General features: G+C 34.8%; 1 protein-coding gene across 46 annotated transcripts in view; it reads right to left on the bottom strand.

Annotated features, from left to right (window-relative positions):
* Nucleotides 1-4,842: 4,842 nt before the first annotated feature.
* CAPS2 (calcyphosine 2) overlaps nt 4,843-15,048 on the bottom strand; it is a 170,738-nt gene continuing 160,532 nt past the window's right edge. For 44 of the 46 annotated variants that reach the window (XM_082740441.1, XM_082740425.1, XM_082740466.1 and 41 more), the window contains 2 exons: nt 13,016-13,112; nt 4,843-6,478 (listed from right to left, as the gene is read on the bottom strand). In XM_082740441.1, coding sequence (XP_082596567.1) covers nt 6,303-6,478; nt 13,016-13,112 — 273 coding nt within the window. In that variant the 3' untranslated portion in view covers nt 4,843-6,302. Of the gene's footprint in view, nt 6,479-8,096; nt 8,174-13,015; nt 13,113-15,048 lie in introns of those variants that run through there. The other 2 variants (XM_082740438.1, XM_082740449.1) reach the window with 2 other exon arrangements.

The following is a 15,048-nucleotide window of genomic DNA, read 5'->3' as shown; positions in this document are numbered from 1 at the left end:
CTTTATGGGATGAGATACTATTCCAGCCATCTTTGGAAAATACAATCTCTTATTGGATACAAGGCAATTGACTGTCTTAGTGTAGACACCAAAGATATTAGGAATGTTGTCTTACATCTCTATAGTCATAAATTATTAGTCTTCCACATGTACCATCTTCCAACTAATTCCAATAGCAATAAATTTTGTTACTAATCACTCTTTCAATTTTGTTACTAATCACTCTGTCACCTTGCTTCAAGCTTTGAAGGAAAAAAACTGATAGCCTTAATATAAGATTTTTATTTTCTTGCATGAGCACTGATGAAGGAAGAGAACTCATCTCTCTTTAAAACAATGGTTCTTATGATGGCCATTTGGGATTAATCAGAAAAAAAAAAAAAAGAAAACTCACTAACTTTTTATATCATGCAAAAAATACGGAGGAAATAAATGTATACTGAGTTACATATGTCTGCTAGATTGTGCTAAGCAATATACCTAGATATATATCTACATCTACATCTCTAAGTATATCCATACTTATATCTATAGTCAATCAGTCTTTCAGTACTCAGTGACATTCAGTAGTTTCCCAAAGTCATACCTAATTTGTAGCAGAGTTCAACTTTTGAAATCAGTATTCAGGGACTTCAAAGCTTGTGCCTATCCATATCATTTATGCTAAAATATTAAAGTACATGCTTTTTCTTAATGTTATGGTCATTTGTATATATCCTCAAAATTACCTTTCCTTGACAACATACATTTTCTTAAGTTCTTCTACACTAATCTCTTCAACCACTGAATAAGTGTGTCACTTTCATAAGTGAATATAATGATATCATCGAATTCCAGTCACCTGTTCCATATTGGTTTTCTCATCATCTGAAAATCCTAGAAAACTCAACATACAGTTTTAAAGGTGAAAATCTTTTCATTTATACATAAACTTACTCAGCCATAGCTCAGAAATCCCATCCTAACTTGATAAAAGGAGTACTTAAACACAAGAGACTTTTACAGTTTTCCCCTTGCATAAAATTTGTCACCAGATAAGTAATTTTTTAATTCAAAAATCCTTCCAAATAATGTTGCCTTGCTTAAATATCCAAAAACTACACAAATTAGCTTCTTACTGAAGAAAGAAATCTGAAAATGTGTATCTGCTAATACGTTTTTATAAGCTATAGAATCAAATCTCCAAAATTTTTATCATTTTTTTACAAAACATTGGAAATGCCATCTCAATAATATCGTAATAAATCATATGATTTCAGAGGGATGAATTATTATTATTACCTCCCTGAGACAACACAAAAAGTACTTCCATGCTCCACGATGCCTACTTTATACCCGTGTTTTAACAATCATGAAGGAGGGGTGTTTAAATTTTTAGTCTATTACCTCAGGCATTGTGCCATGCCATATTTGGGTCTGTGATGTGGTGTCTGACAGAGAACTGTAACTGCCAACTGACAACTGTATTAGGAATAGCTAATTTAGTTGTGCACAATAGGGTTTTTTTTTTTTTAATGGCAGTTAACTGTGAGTACCCCCCACAGCCTCCCAGCCAAAGTTTTGAGGTGAGTGAGAATTAGCTATTCTTCCTAACCTTCCTAACTATAATGAAATAAATTTCAGACCAAATTCTGCCACACATACAGACATTTATTAAGCAAGCATTTCTGAGGTGGCTGGGTAGCTGTCATTTAAGCCTCCAACTCTTGATTTCCACTCAGGTCATGATCTCAGGGTCATGGGATTCAGTCCCACTCTGAACTCCAAGCTCAGCTCAGAGTTTGCTTAGGATTCTCTCTCTCCCTTCCCCCCCTTCCTCCTGCTTACATCCCCGTGCGCACATGCTCTCTCTCCATCTCTCTCTCTCTCAAATAAAATATTTAACAAACAAACAAGCATTTCTTAGCAAGGAGGCAGGAGGAGATGACACAACCTCATCTGTAAACTTAGTGAAATCCCAGCAGTTCGTCCCCTTGGGAACTCCAACCATCACAATGCACAAAAGCTCCCCGGAAGCAGCAGCCCCAGAAGGGGAGGCACCTGGTTACTGTACTGTTATAGTTGGGTAACCAGAAGTTCTAATCCACAGGTGTACACAAGACCGTTAAGGGATTCAATGATACACTCTGTTTTTATGGATCAAACCCACTGTGCTTAGGAGGCTTGTTCTGTAGGGATCAAATACTGACTGAGTTCCAGCTAGCTGAAGTGAATATGGTGGCCCCTGGAGTGGTAAGGTCTTGTCGATAAAGTGCTAACTCAAACACCTCCAGTCTGTGCATTCTTTATTAGGAAACTTACTGCCCCCGTAATTGAAGCTTGCACTAAAGTGCACATTCATACTGTTCAATAGTCTATGCTATAGTGTTTTAAAGCAACAATGTTAAACTGTAAGAACCATAACACTTGTTGCTCAAAATCATATTTACCCAGTTAGCAAATCTTGACTGAACACCTACTACATGTCAGGCATCCTGCATTAGATACCAGGTTCATAAAGTGAAATAAGATATGGTCCTTACCCTTGAAAAGCTTACAAATCATGGGAAAACCTAAGCAAAGTAATAACTATAATATGAAGTGATAAATGCTGGGTGAAAGGCTCATACAGGCTGCCAAGATCCAAAGGACAACTTTATCAGACTCTTAAGAGCTTCTCTGCTTTAGCTTTCTAGAAGAGATGGTTCTTGAGCTAGTGTTAGAAAATCAGTAGGTGTTAACTTAGATGTATTAATGGAGAAAAGCATTTTAGACAAAAGCAGCAGAGCAGTTCTGAAGTCACAGAGATTTGACACCTCACAATCGAGTCTAAAAACAAGAAGTAGCTCAGAATGCCTGGGGAGGGGGGTTGAAGAGGGGGGCTGGGGGAGGGACAAGGAGAGGGGGTGTGGAGAGGGAGATGAGCTTAGGGAGACCAGATTATTTAGGTTTTATGTGTTAACGTGAGGAGTTTGAACTTCTCTAAAAGGTATGGGATACCATGGAAGGACTTACGTAATGGAAGTACATTTTAGAAAGATCATTCTAATAGCAATGTATAGGATGAGTTAAAGTGGGATTGGGGAGGAGGCAGAGTTGATGTGGGGGTAATACACGTGAAAGGTGGTAAGGCATTGAGAAGTGAAAGCGACGGATTCAAAAGTAAGAAACCACAGGACTTGAGACAAAGTGGATATACGGAGTGTGAGAAAAATCTAGACTGTCGAGAGTCTTGGAAATTTCATGGAAATTTCAGTAAATACTGTTGACCCTTGAGCAATATGGATTTGATCTGTGCAGGTCCACCTACACTCGGAATTTTTTTTATAAATACAGTACTGAAAATGATTTTAATAACATTTTCTTTTCTCTAGCTTACTTTATTTTGAGAATGCTGTATATAATGTAACATTAAAAAATATGTGTTAGTTGACTATATATATCATTGGTGAGGGTTCTGGTCAACAATGAGCTATTAGTACTTAAGTTCTGGGGGAGTCAAAAGTTATAGGCAGATTTTCAACTGTACAGGGGATCAGTGACCTTACCTCCGCGTTGCTTAATGGTCAACCATCTACATGACTGGCTAAATGAAATCAAGACCAAATGAACAGAAGCTGCACTATGATGCACTTATATATGAAGACATTAAAAAAATGTGTTTTCCTAAGAAGTTTATATAACCATAAAGTAAAAATGGAAGGCTATAACAGGACCTTTTCCTCATTATCAGATTCTAACACTTCCCTATCAACCCACTGAATTTTCTTTGCCCTTCTCATGCTCAGCTTGTCATTTTGGTTCAGTTCCTTCTTTAAGCACTTTAACTGCAGATGTTTGCCCTTGCTGATCAACCTAGTAGGGACTATATTTTATCACAGTACATATTTTGTTTATTCAAGCATTATAAACCAATCTCACATATATATATGCATGTTAAATAACATGCAGTAAGCACAGCCTATTAAACACAGTTCTCTCCTGAAGTAATTCACAAGAAATTTGACTGGAAATCCAAAGTAATTAATAAAATGTGTTTCATAGCATCAAAATTATGTGTTATTTTAAGTGACTCTATGTGCCTCTACAGTCACTGGTTCATTAAATAAACATGGTCATATACTATAAAATTTAAAAGAGGAACATACACTTTTATCTATATTATGCTCTAGTTGTTCCATCATTCAAATATATATTCTTTCCTAATTAAAATATAGCTTAAAATTCCTAAATAGTATCTTTTGTTTTCTAATAGAGTTTGAGTTGCCCTAAAAATTCTGTAAAACATTATTTATAAGAATAAAGACATTAAAATTAATATGTAGAATCAATAAACAGTAGAACTATTGGGAAAACAACTATACCACAAAGACCTCTTGAAGATCTAGAGAATGATAAAATATACTTAACCATAAAATTCATGTAACATCACTTCAACATATAATTTCATATTTAATATTTTAATGTTAATCAAGAGATATTTTAGACTCCTAAAGACAGTTAAGCATAGAATTTCTTTTTTTTTTTTTTTAAAGATTTTATTTATTTATTTGACAGAGAGAAATCACAAGTAGGCAGAGAGGCAGGCAGAGAGAGAGAGGAGGAAGCAGGCTCCCTGCTGAGCAGAGACCCCGATGCGGGACTCGATCCCAGGACCCTGAGATCATGACCTGAGCCGAAGGCAGCGGCTTAACCACTGAGCCACCCAGGCGCCCCTAAGCATAGAATTTCAAATGTCAGTTATTGTGCTGTGGGTATTTGAAAATGTAACTACGTAATTAAATGAATTAAATGCCCCTCTATTAAACTGGGTACTAAATAATAGATTTTATTACACCAAAATCAAAGAATGCAGACAATAAAGCAAATGCAGAATGATTTATTGTGCCACCAATTAAAATTTAACAAAATACACAAATAAAATATTGAATATGTATTTTCTAACTCTACACTGAAATAAAGTATAAAATAATGAGAAATTAACTATTCCTAAGCTCCTAAGTAGAGAAACTTTTTGCAAACACATATGAATATTTATATTAAGAAGGTGGAGGCTTATTTAAAAGTATGCTGTGACATTAACATGTTAAATCGCAGAAGAATCTTCCCTTTTTTCACAATATGACAGTCTATACATTTTCTGATTATATTCACAAAAAAATATGCTTAACAACATAAGACTGGAAAGGACGATTACAATACATCTAACCATTAAATAATATCTATTGAGAAGAAAATATGTTAGTTGCTTAGTATAACAAAAAGAGATGTTTAGAATAATAAACATTCATTTTAGGACAAAACATCTTTTTATATTTTGTTAAGAATTACTAAACTATCCCTGAGTCCATACATGGGATAATGCATTTTGAGATCTTTATTTAAAAATCTAAGAAAATATTTTCCCTCCCATTTTGTATTGTTTCTAGCTAACGGTAATTCTGTGTAGGTAATAAGGATTCCAGTTAAAAATAGAACAAAAGAACAAACAGAGTTGATCACTTGAATAATTACATTGTGCTCTACTGGACAAACAACAGCACATAATTTAGAAGAATCCACAAGACAAGTCAGTATTTAAATAAGCATTTGAAGGTAAGCCTCCATCATTCTAAATATTTATGCTACCCAAAACATCTATACCATGTGGAAAACTTCTCTTACATATCCTTTAATTCTTTTAACGTTTTCAAATGTTTCAAACAAGCTGAGCTATTTAAAGTCTTAGAGGCTTTGGACCCAATTCCAGTTCATCAAATTGAGAATGGTGGCTATCATATTTTGGGGAATGGGTAGCCAAAAAACAATGGATAAGTAACTTGGTTACTATATAGAAGCTCTCATATAGTTTGATACAGATGTAACTTTCCTATGAAACCTAATTTAACAAAGACCTTTATGGAGGGGAGGGGGGTGGGGGGTTGGGTGAGCCTGGTGGTGGGTATTATGGAGGGCACGTATTGCATGGAGCACTGGGTGTGGTGCATAAACAATGAACTTTGGAACACACACACACACAAATAAAATAAAATAAAAATTTTTAAAAATGACCTTTAAAACATATCCAAGATAAGTAATGAATGAGCAAGATAGAGCTTTTAATGCTTAGAGTCAGGCAAACACTCAGACATGCACATGACCAGACATACACCTCCCTTCAGCTCTTTTTCTGATTCCTCCTACCAGACTCAACCTGTTTGAGAAAAACAAAAAACAAAAGAAGTCCTAGAAAAATTATATTCCAATGTTTGACCACATTTTACATTCAATTCACCTCACCTTTAGAAGGCTCAGTGCTGAAGACACCCTCATTCTAAAAAAAACTAAATCCCCCAAGGAGTACGTACAATATTAACAAAATCTTCATCATGTACTATCCCGATACTTAGACCTTCATAGTAATCTTCAAATTCACCATAAGTCACTTCATCAGACTTGCTGCAGGCATCTTTTAATGTTTCTAGAAAAGATAATTTGATTTCTTCCTCTGTGGAATGGCCTGTAATATAGTACCGACTGTGAAACAATCTCCTTAAAACACTAGTAAAATGACTGATGACGATAAAGAAATACTTAATCACCTTATGAAATCTTTTCAACAATTTCAAATCTTATGTCACACTACCCTCCAATTTATTTAAACAGTTTCTTGCATGAATCAGAATTTAATGGTGATGACTTCAATACACATTCAAGGCAACTTTTAAGCCTCTGATCAGATGTGCCCTATAGGTATAAACAAAGTAAGAGTCACTACTGTAGATATTCTTTTATATCTTAATGTTTTAGAGGACTCAGTTTTATTCTCATTAGAAATGAGGAAAGAAGATAACAAGTAAATAATTTCAAAGATTTATAGGCTGTTAACACAGTAACCCAATGTATGAAAAACATCCCTATATTCAGGCATTAGTTATTTTATGAATCAGTTACTCATAACTGCAGCTAGAAAATATTACCACAAGTAAGATTCAAAGGCCTATGAAAATCTTTGCCGGAAGAATTTTCACTAGATTAAATCACTCTATTTTAATCTCTGACATTAAGTAGGCTATTTCCACTACATCATACTAAATATGATTAATTTCATTCTATAGGAAGATGCTACTGAGAATCAAAAATGTAAAAAAAATTATAAGGCTTCAATTTGTTATGTAAAGAGAGAACATAACTGCTAAGTAAAATAAGTCAGTCAGACAAATACCATATGATTTCATTCATACGTGGAATTTAAGAAATAAAACAGATGATCATAGGGGAAGGGAATGAAAAATGAAATAAAAGAATAAACAGACAGGGAGGCAAACCGTAAGAGACTTAGCTATAGGGAACATACTGGGGGCTGTAGAGGGGGGTGGGGGGTGGGGTAACTGGGTGGTGGGCATTAAGGAGGGAATGTGTTGTAAAGAGCACTGGGTGTTGTATGCAACTGATGAGTCACTAAACTCTATCCTGAAACTAACAATACACTGTATGTTAACTAACTTGAATTCACATAAATAAATAAATAAAATCTAAAAGAAAGAAAATTACTCATTTGAACATGCTATATCCATTAAGATTCCTAACCCTGAGTATTACTGAGATGACTGAGACGTTATAGTTTCCACCCAAGGATTGTGACTGAAAAGTACTTCTAAAAAGAATATTCCACTGAGTTTAATTTGGGAGAAGCAGGTCAATTTTAGCAAATCAGGGGAATATATTAAACCTGGAGATTTTATATCTCTAGAATCACCCTTTCACACCCATTTAAATTCAATTAAAATACTGTAAAAGTTCTTAAAACACACACACACACACACACACACACACACACGGACACCTGGGTGGCTCAGTTGGTTAAGGGTCTGCCTTCAGCTCAGGTCAGGATCTCCCAGCATCATGCTCCTTACTCGGCAAGGACCCTGCTTCTCCCTCTCCCTCTGCTGCTCCCCCTGCTTGTGCACTAGCTCTCTTTCTCTGTCTGACAAATAAATAAATAAAATCTTTAAAACAAAACAAAACAAAAAACCAAAGAGGCAACATAAAATATATGATTCAGTCTTTTAATTCATTTGATTTTTTAAAAAATTCAGAAAGAGAACAATAAGCTATTTAATTAAGTAGCTTGGGTTATTTTGTGGTCAGTGAAAACAAAGGAGCAATCCAAGGTGCTCCCTACTCACATGGATTTATATCTATTCCCAGGATCCTAGCATGGAGGAGGAAAAAAAAAAAAAAAACATTCTTTAAGCTTTTAATAAGAGAAATTAAAAGATAAAAGGAAGCTACAAAATATGGTCAGATGATAATCAAAGAAAATAGAGACCCATATACAAAGGCAAAAAAAATGTCAGAGAAATCTAAATGACCCTCTAAATCACTCTGAAGCCATGTTACATTTTAAAATTACAAACTTAAATTGGGAAAACCACCTTAATTGTCTAATGAAGTGGGCAAAATTAGGATAAGAGTTGGATCTTTCTCAAAAAGCAGAAGTTCTCTAATGGACAGATAATAATTCATTGTTAAGGGCCTTTCAAATTAAAAAAAAAGCTTTAGATGTTTGCTGTCTTTTAAAAATATGTGCAAAATAGAGAAAATGATTATTTTATTTTTAAAAAAGGTTGAATGAACAAGGACTGCATAATTATGCTCTGCAGAAATGGTAATATAAAACAATAGAGTGAATTTGTGATTGAGTGTTAGTCAAGGGTTAAAATTAACCAAGATCTTGGGGTGCCTGGGTGGCTCAGTGGGTTAAAGCCTCTGCCTTCGGCTCAGGTCATGGTCTCAGAGTCCTGGGATCAAGCCCCGCATCAGGCTCTCTGCTCAGTGGGGAGCTTGCTTCCTCCTCTCTCTCTCTGCCTGCCTCTCTGCCTACTTGTAATCTCTGCCTTTCAAATGAATAAATAAAATCTTAAAAAAAAAAATTTATAAAAAAAAAAAAATTAACCAAGATCTAATATATATAAAAATATATACCTGTTGGCAAAAGAGATTTCCTCCTCTGTCTATCACCCATACTTTTGAACAAATGAGTTTTAATATTATTTCTTAATGAAAACATTTTTTATTTAAATTTTTGTTTCAAATACTCAAGATTTTTATACCTCCTCTGCATCACCATCCAACTACTTACCTTTTATCATTTTTAACTAACCTTTCTTTTTGTCTACTTGGACACCATGAAGTATTTTATTTTTTTTTTTTTTTAAGATTTTATTTATTTATTTGTCAGAGACAGAGAGTGGAAGAGAGCACAAGCAGGGGGAGCAGCAGGCAGAGGGAGAAGAAGGCTCCTGACTGAGCAGGGAGCCTGACATGGGGCTCCATCCCAGGACCGAGGGATCATGACCTGAGCTGAAGGCAGATGCTTAACCAACTAAACCACCCAGGTGTCCCACCATGAAGTATTTTAATAAACAGTGATAATATCTTTACAGAGAAATACATTTGGGACATTTCATTTCTATAAAAGCTGAAAATAATCTTTTTCTAACAAATTATTTAAGTAAAAAGAAAGTATTTTCTAGAGTAAAAATGTGCTACAAAAGTCTTAATTTGAAATTAATTATAAATTGTAAATAATCTAGGGGCACCTGAGTGGCTTAGTCAGTTGAACGTCCAACTCTAGATTTGGCTCTGGTATGATCCTGGGGTCATGAGATGGGAGTCCCGTGCTGGGCTCCAAATTCGGTGGGAAGTCTGCTTCTCTCCTTCTCACTCTGTCCCTCCCTTTGCTCACTCTCTCTCTCTCTTTATCAAATAGATAAATATTTTTTAATTGTAAATAATTTATATTCCAAAGACAGCATGTGACTAGATTATAATTTGTATTGATAGGTAATATTTTTAAACTTCAAACTTTAAAAAACTTCAATGGGTGTTTGTTCTTCTTTTTAAGACTGCTTGTACCTACTAGCTTATTTTCCTTAATGTGAATGCAAAGATGAGATATGGAATTTTGGGTTTGGGTTTTTTTTTTTTTTTTTTTGAGGTGTTGGAATTTCTTAAACAAATGAAGGCTTATCCAACAAGAACAAAACTCTCACCAACAATTCAATTACATCTAACAAAACTCAAGCTGCTTTAGCAACTTAATTAAGATTGTTAGAAGGGAGAAAACAAAGAAAAACAATGTAGGATGTTGAAATCATCTAATTTTGAAATAAGAAAACTATCTTGTTCTTATATTTAGCAAGCTAATTAAGGAAGAAGAGCAGGGAATGACATAAGTTTAAAGAAAAAGATATGCTAAATCCAGGGGCACCTGCGTGGCTCAGTGGGTCAAGCCCTGGCCTTAGGCTCAGGTCGTGATCCCAGGGTCCTGGGATCGAGCCCTGCATCGGATTCTCTGCTCAGTGGGGAGCCTGCTTCTTCATCTCTCTCTGCCTGGCTTCTCTGCCTACTTGTGATCTCTGTCTATCAAATAAATAAATAAAAATCTTTAAAAAAAAAAGATATGCTAAATCCAATTCAATAATGCTAGAAATTTTCTTAGGGGCAACTGCAGTTCATTTAAAGTCATTGATAAGCAAATTAAACTATTCTGACCTTGGGCTATCAGAAATCAGGAAGCCAGAGATAGCTTTAATCTTTATAACAAATTGTTGTCTTTTTCACTTCATAATTATAAGTAATAAATAAACCATTCACAAGGGTTAATGGTGATAAACAAAAGTAATTACAGGGTAACTTCTTTTAATAATAAAAATATTTAAAAAATCTGGAATAGTATTCTATAGTATTTAACAGTATATGATCAAAATCATAAATTAGAAAGATAAAATATAAATTAAATATAAATTACAAAGATTAAATATAGGGGCGCCTGGGTGGTTCAGTGGATTAAGCCGCTGCCTTCGGCTCAGGTCATGATCTCAGTGTCCTGGGATTGAGCCCCGCATCGGGCTCTTTGCTCAGCGGGAGCCTGCTTCCTCCTCTCTCTCTGCCTGACTCTCCGCCTACTTGTGATCTTTCTCTCTGTCAAATAAATTAATAAATTCTTTAAAAAAAAAAAAAACAAAGATTAAATATAAATTACAAATGGTCAAAAAATACAAAAATATGTTTAACCTTCCAAATAACCAGGGAAATGCAAGTAAAAATTTTTTTAGTCTATCAGATTGGCAAAATTCTGTGGTGTTGGAAGGACAGTCAGGGAAATGAATTCTCCAACTAACAGCAATATAATCTGGTATAGCCATCTTATAATGCAATTTTAAGTATCAGTTAAAATTTGAAATGTAGATATTCTAGGTATTGAAATTACCACCCCATAAGAAACAGCAGAAAATGAGCCTGATGAGTCACAAATAAACATATTCGTTGCTTCATTGTTCAGAAATTTAAAGTCTTCCAGTAGGAGCCTAACTAGGTAAATTGTAGTGTATTGATTTTTAAAAAGAATAATATGGAGCAGATAATAATAAGGTGGCTCAATATGGATTAATATGGCAAGAGCTCCAAAACATTTTTGAGTGTAAAAAGTAAACTACATATTTAGTGTATTTAGTGTACCTGTCATGCTAAAAAAAAAAAAAAATTCAAGAAGTATTTGATATTTATAGCACCTATATAGCTATGAAAATTCATAGAGTAAGGACATATAAGAAATGTATATATATTAAATGATAATGTTACCTCTATAGAGGAACATGTGATGAAAAGAGGAGAGTCACTGTGGCCAAATACTTTCTTTTTGTTTTGGGGTTTTTTTTTTTAAAGATTTTATTTATTTATTTGACAGACAGAGATCACAAGTAGGCAGAAAGGCAGGCAGAGAGAGAGGAAGGGAAGCAGGCTCCCTGCTGAGCAGAGAGCCTGATGCGGGACTAGATCTGAGGACCCTGGGATCATGACCTGAGCCGAAGGCAGAGGCTTTAACCCACTGAGCCACCCAGGTGCCCCCAAATACTTTCTTTATACTAAGACTGTATTAATAAATCAACTATATAAAAATTAAAGTCAGAAAAAATACAGTAGGTAATGAATCTCTAAAATTACAGATTTTCCCTGACTCACAATAAAGTTTTATCTGATAAACCCATTGTAAACTGAAACTGTCTTAAGCTGAAAATGCTCTTAATTCATCTAACCTAAAATACCATAGTTTAGCCCAGCCCACCTTAGTTGTGCCCAAAACACAATTAGCCTACACTTGGGCAAAATTACCTAAGGCAAAGCCCATTTTATAATATAGTATTGAGTATCTCTTGTAATTCATTGAATACTATGTATATATATGTATATATATACTGTGTATATATATGTACACATACATATATATATATATATATATATATAATATAGTATTGAATATCTCATGTAATTTATTGAATACTGTACTGAAAGTGAAAAACAGAATAGCCGTATGGGTACAGAATGATTACATAAGTGTATAGGTTGTTACTCTCCCGGTCACATGGCTGGCTGGGAGCTTGCTACCACTGCCCAGCTTCACAAGAGAGTATCAAACTGTGAATGCCAGCCAGGGTGAAGTTCAAAAAGCAAAACCTGAAGTGCAGTTTCTACTAAATGTACATTGTTTTAGTACTATTGTAAAATCAGAAAATTGTTAAGTCAAGCCATCCTAAATTTCCTGTATGTATCTGAGATATTTCTAGATCCTCAAATTCTGATACACATATGTATGCCTGTTACATATATATCACCATTCCCAGAGAAAGACATTCACTTTCTGCCTTGAATCTTCAAGTATATGAGGATACAGTAAAACTAACCCAGAGAACTTGCACATGTAATTATCTATCCTCTGAATCCATTCTGTCCTAACGCAAATTCCGCATGATCTCCTCAGTAAGAAATAAAAATTCAATCTCAGTTCATAAACATAAAAAAAAGCATAAACAATAGACCTCAGAATATTTAAATGAAGAAGGTCAAATGGCTCTTATGTTTCTGGTTTAAAAAATAAGTGTTTATTTCCTCCCTTAATGGCCTCAAGTCTACACTGTAAGTTAATATAATTTAAGATTTTACTTTTATTAACATTTTAGAAATCTAATGCATTTTGACTCATAATAATTACCTGAAATTACTTGAGGATGCTTCTTTGCACAGTAACATTTTCGTATGTTTGTAATAGGCACAGAGCCAGTTTTGTTGAAATCCAATTTCATGAAGGCCTATATAAGGAAAAAATGTTATTTTTTTCTATGAAATCATTAGACGTGAGAACCCAATTCTCTATTCTGTAGGTTATCCTTAAGCTCTAAAAAGCCAGTTGAAAAGTACTAAACTGCTATAAGAAGGAAGTATTATGAATACAGGAAGATACTGGAGCAAGATAGGTAAACTGCACTCTCTGCCACTCTGACCTTGAGATAGCTAATCTCTGTTGCCCTAGCTTTTCTCCTCTTATACTGAAGAGCTGGGTAAAAGACCTTCCTGGTAACTTCCACCTCTAGGATTTATAAAAAACTGATAAATGGCCAAGACAAATTGCCAGCACCATTTTGATTCAAAAAGTGAACGTGCAAATATTCATCACTAAGTTCAATAAGGAAGTACCATATTTTTTAAATGGCTTATGTTACTCTATTTCCTGAAATTTAGGACCACCTTTTGATACGCCAGTTGTTTTACCACTCTGCTAATTCAATGCAATTTTTAGTACTGTAAAATAAAAAAATATTTTATGGGCAAGAGGAATGCGTGTATAGAACACTCAACCAACCCAAAGCAACAGCCCACATTTGCAAAAGAGTCAAAACTATAATCAGGTTTGCTTATTCACAATAATGTGTTCACAGAAATATGGTACCTAATGGGCTGAATTTCCACCCCCCCTCCATTATACATTGAAGCCCTAACTCCTCCTCTGCTCTAGTGCCTCAGAATACGATTGTTATTGTGGAGATAAGGCCTTTAAAGAGGTAATTTAAGTTAAAATAGATATGCTAGGGTGGACTGTAATCCAATGTGGCCAGTGTCCTTACAAGAGGAGATTAGGACACAGACCACAGACTGAAGGATGACCATGTGAGCATAGAGGGAAAAGACAGCCAATCACAAGCGGGAGAGAAACCCCAGAAGATACCAAACCTGCTAACATCTTGATCTTGGGCTTCAAGCCTCCAGAACTGTGAGACAATACATTTCTGTTATTTAAATCACCCAGTCTAGTATTTGTTATGGCAGCCCTGGTGAACTAATACAGTACTTTATAACTCTACTTTTATCTTCTTTTCCTAGTATCAAGATTTATGAAAGAGATAACCTTCTAGCTTCTACTCCTGATACATCTGTCACCTGGATATGTAAAGTACAAATAAGAGCAAATTTATAAATTATTATATGATGGATTCATTTAACATAAAGTTTTTATTGTGTCTTTTGGCCAGTAAAGATTTTGATATTTTCTATTTGAGATTTTTACCTCATGTAATTGTTTATACTCTTCTATACACAAAAGCTTTGTTTCAATATTAGATACATACACACAGGTACATATTCGAAAGAGAAAGAAACTACATTGCTCGAAAGTATGCTCTAAAAATGGCCAGCAGAACCTGAGTAAGATTTAGTTTCCTATAAAAATCAGGGCCTCCTGGGGTGCCTGGATGGCTGAGTTGGTTAAGCCTCGATTCTTGATTTGGGCTCAGGTCATGATCTCAGGGCTGCGGATCAAGCCTGTATTGGGCTCCACGCTGGGGGTAGAGCCTGCTTGAGATTCTCTCTCCTTCTCCCTCTGCCCCTTCCCTCACTCACACATGCCCAAGCATGCTTCTCTCTCGCCCTCTAAAATAAATAAGTGAATCTTAAAAAGAAAAGAAAAGAAAAGAAAAGAAATCAGGGCTCCTGTTTTTAATTCCAATTTAGTAGTCATTTTAACCTTCATTTGAACAGCTAGCTAACATGCATATTATAAAAACCAGAGAAACATCCCTTAATCATACTCCTAAGATAACATGTATTGAGCCTTGACACTAGAACAGCCACAATGCTAAGAATTTTACAAGTTTAGTCTTTATACCAACTCTATGAGACAAGAAACTAAGGCCCAGATACATTTAATAATAGATAATCATATAACTAGTCAATTTTGGAGCCAGAAATTTA

Source organism: Mustela nivalis, assembly GCF_964662115.1.
Source record: "Mustela nivalis genome assembly, chromosome: 7".
In the NCBI taxonomy this organism is placed as follows: Eukaryota; Metazoa; Chordata; class Mammalia; order Carnivora; family Mustelidae; genus Mustela; species Mustela nivalis.
This window is presented reverse-complemented; position numbering and strand designations above follow the sequence as displayed.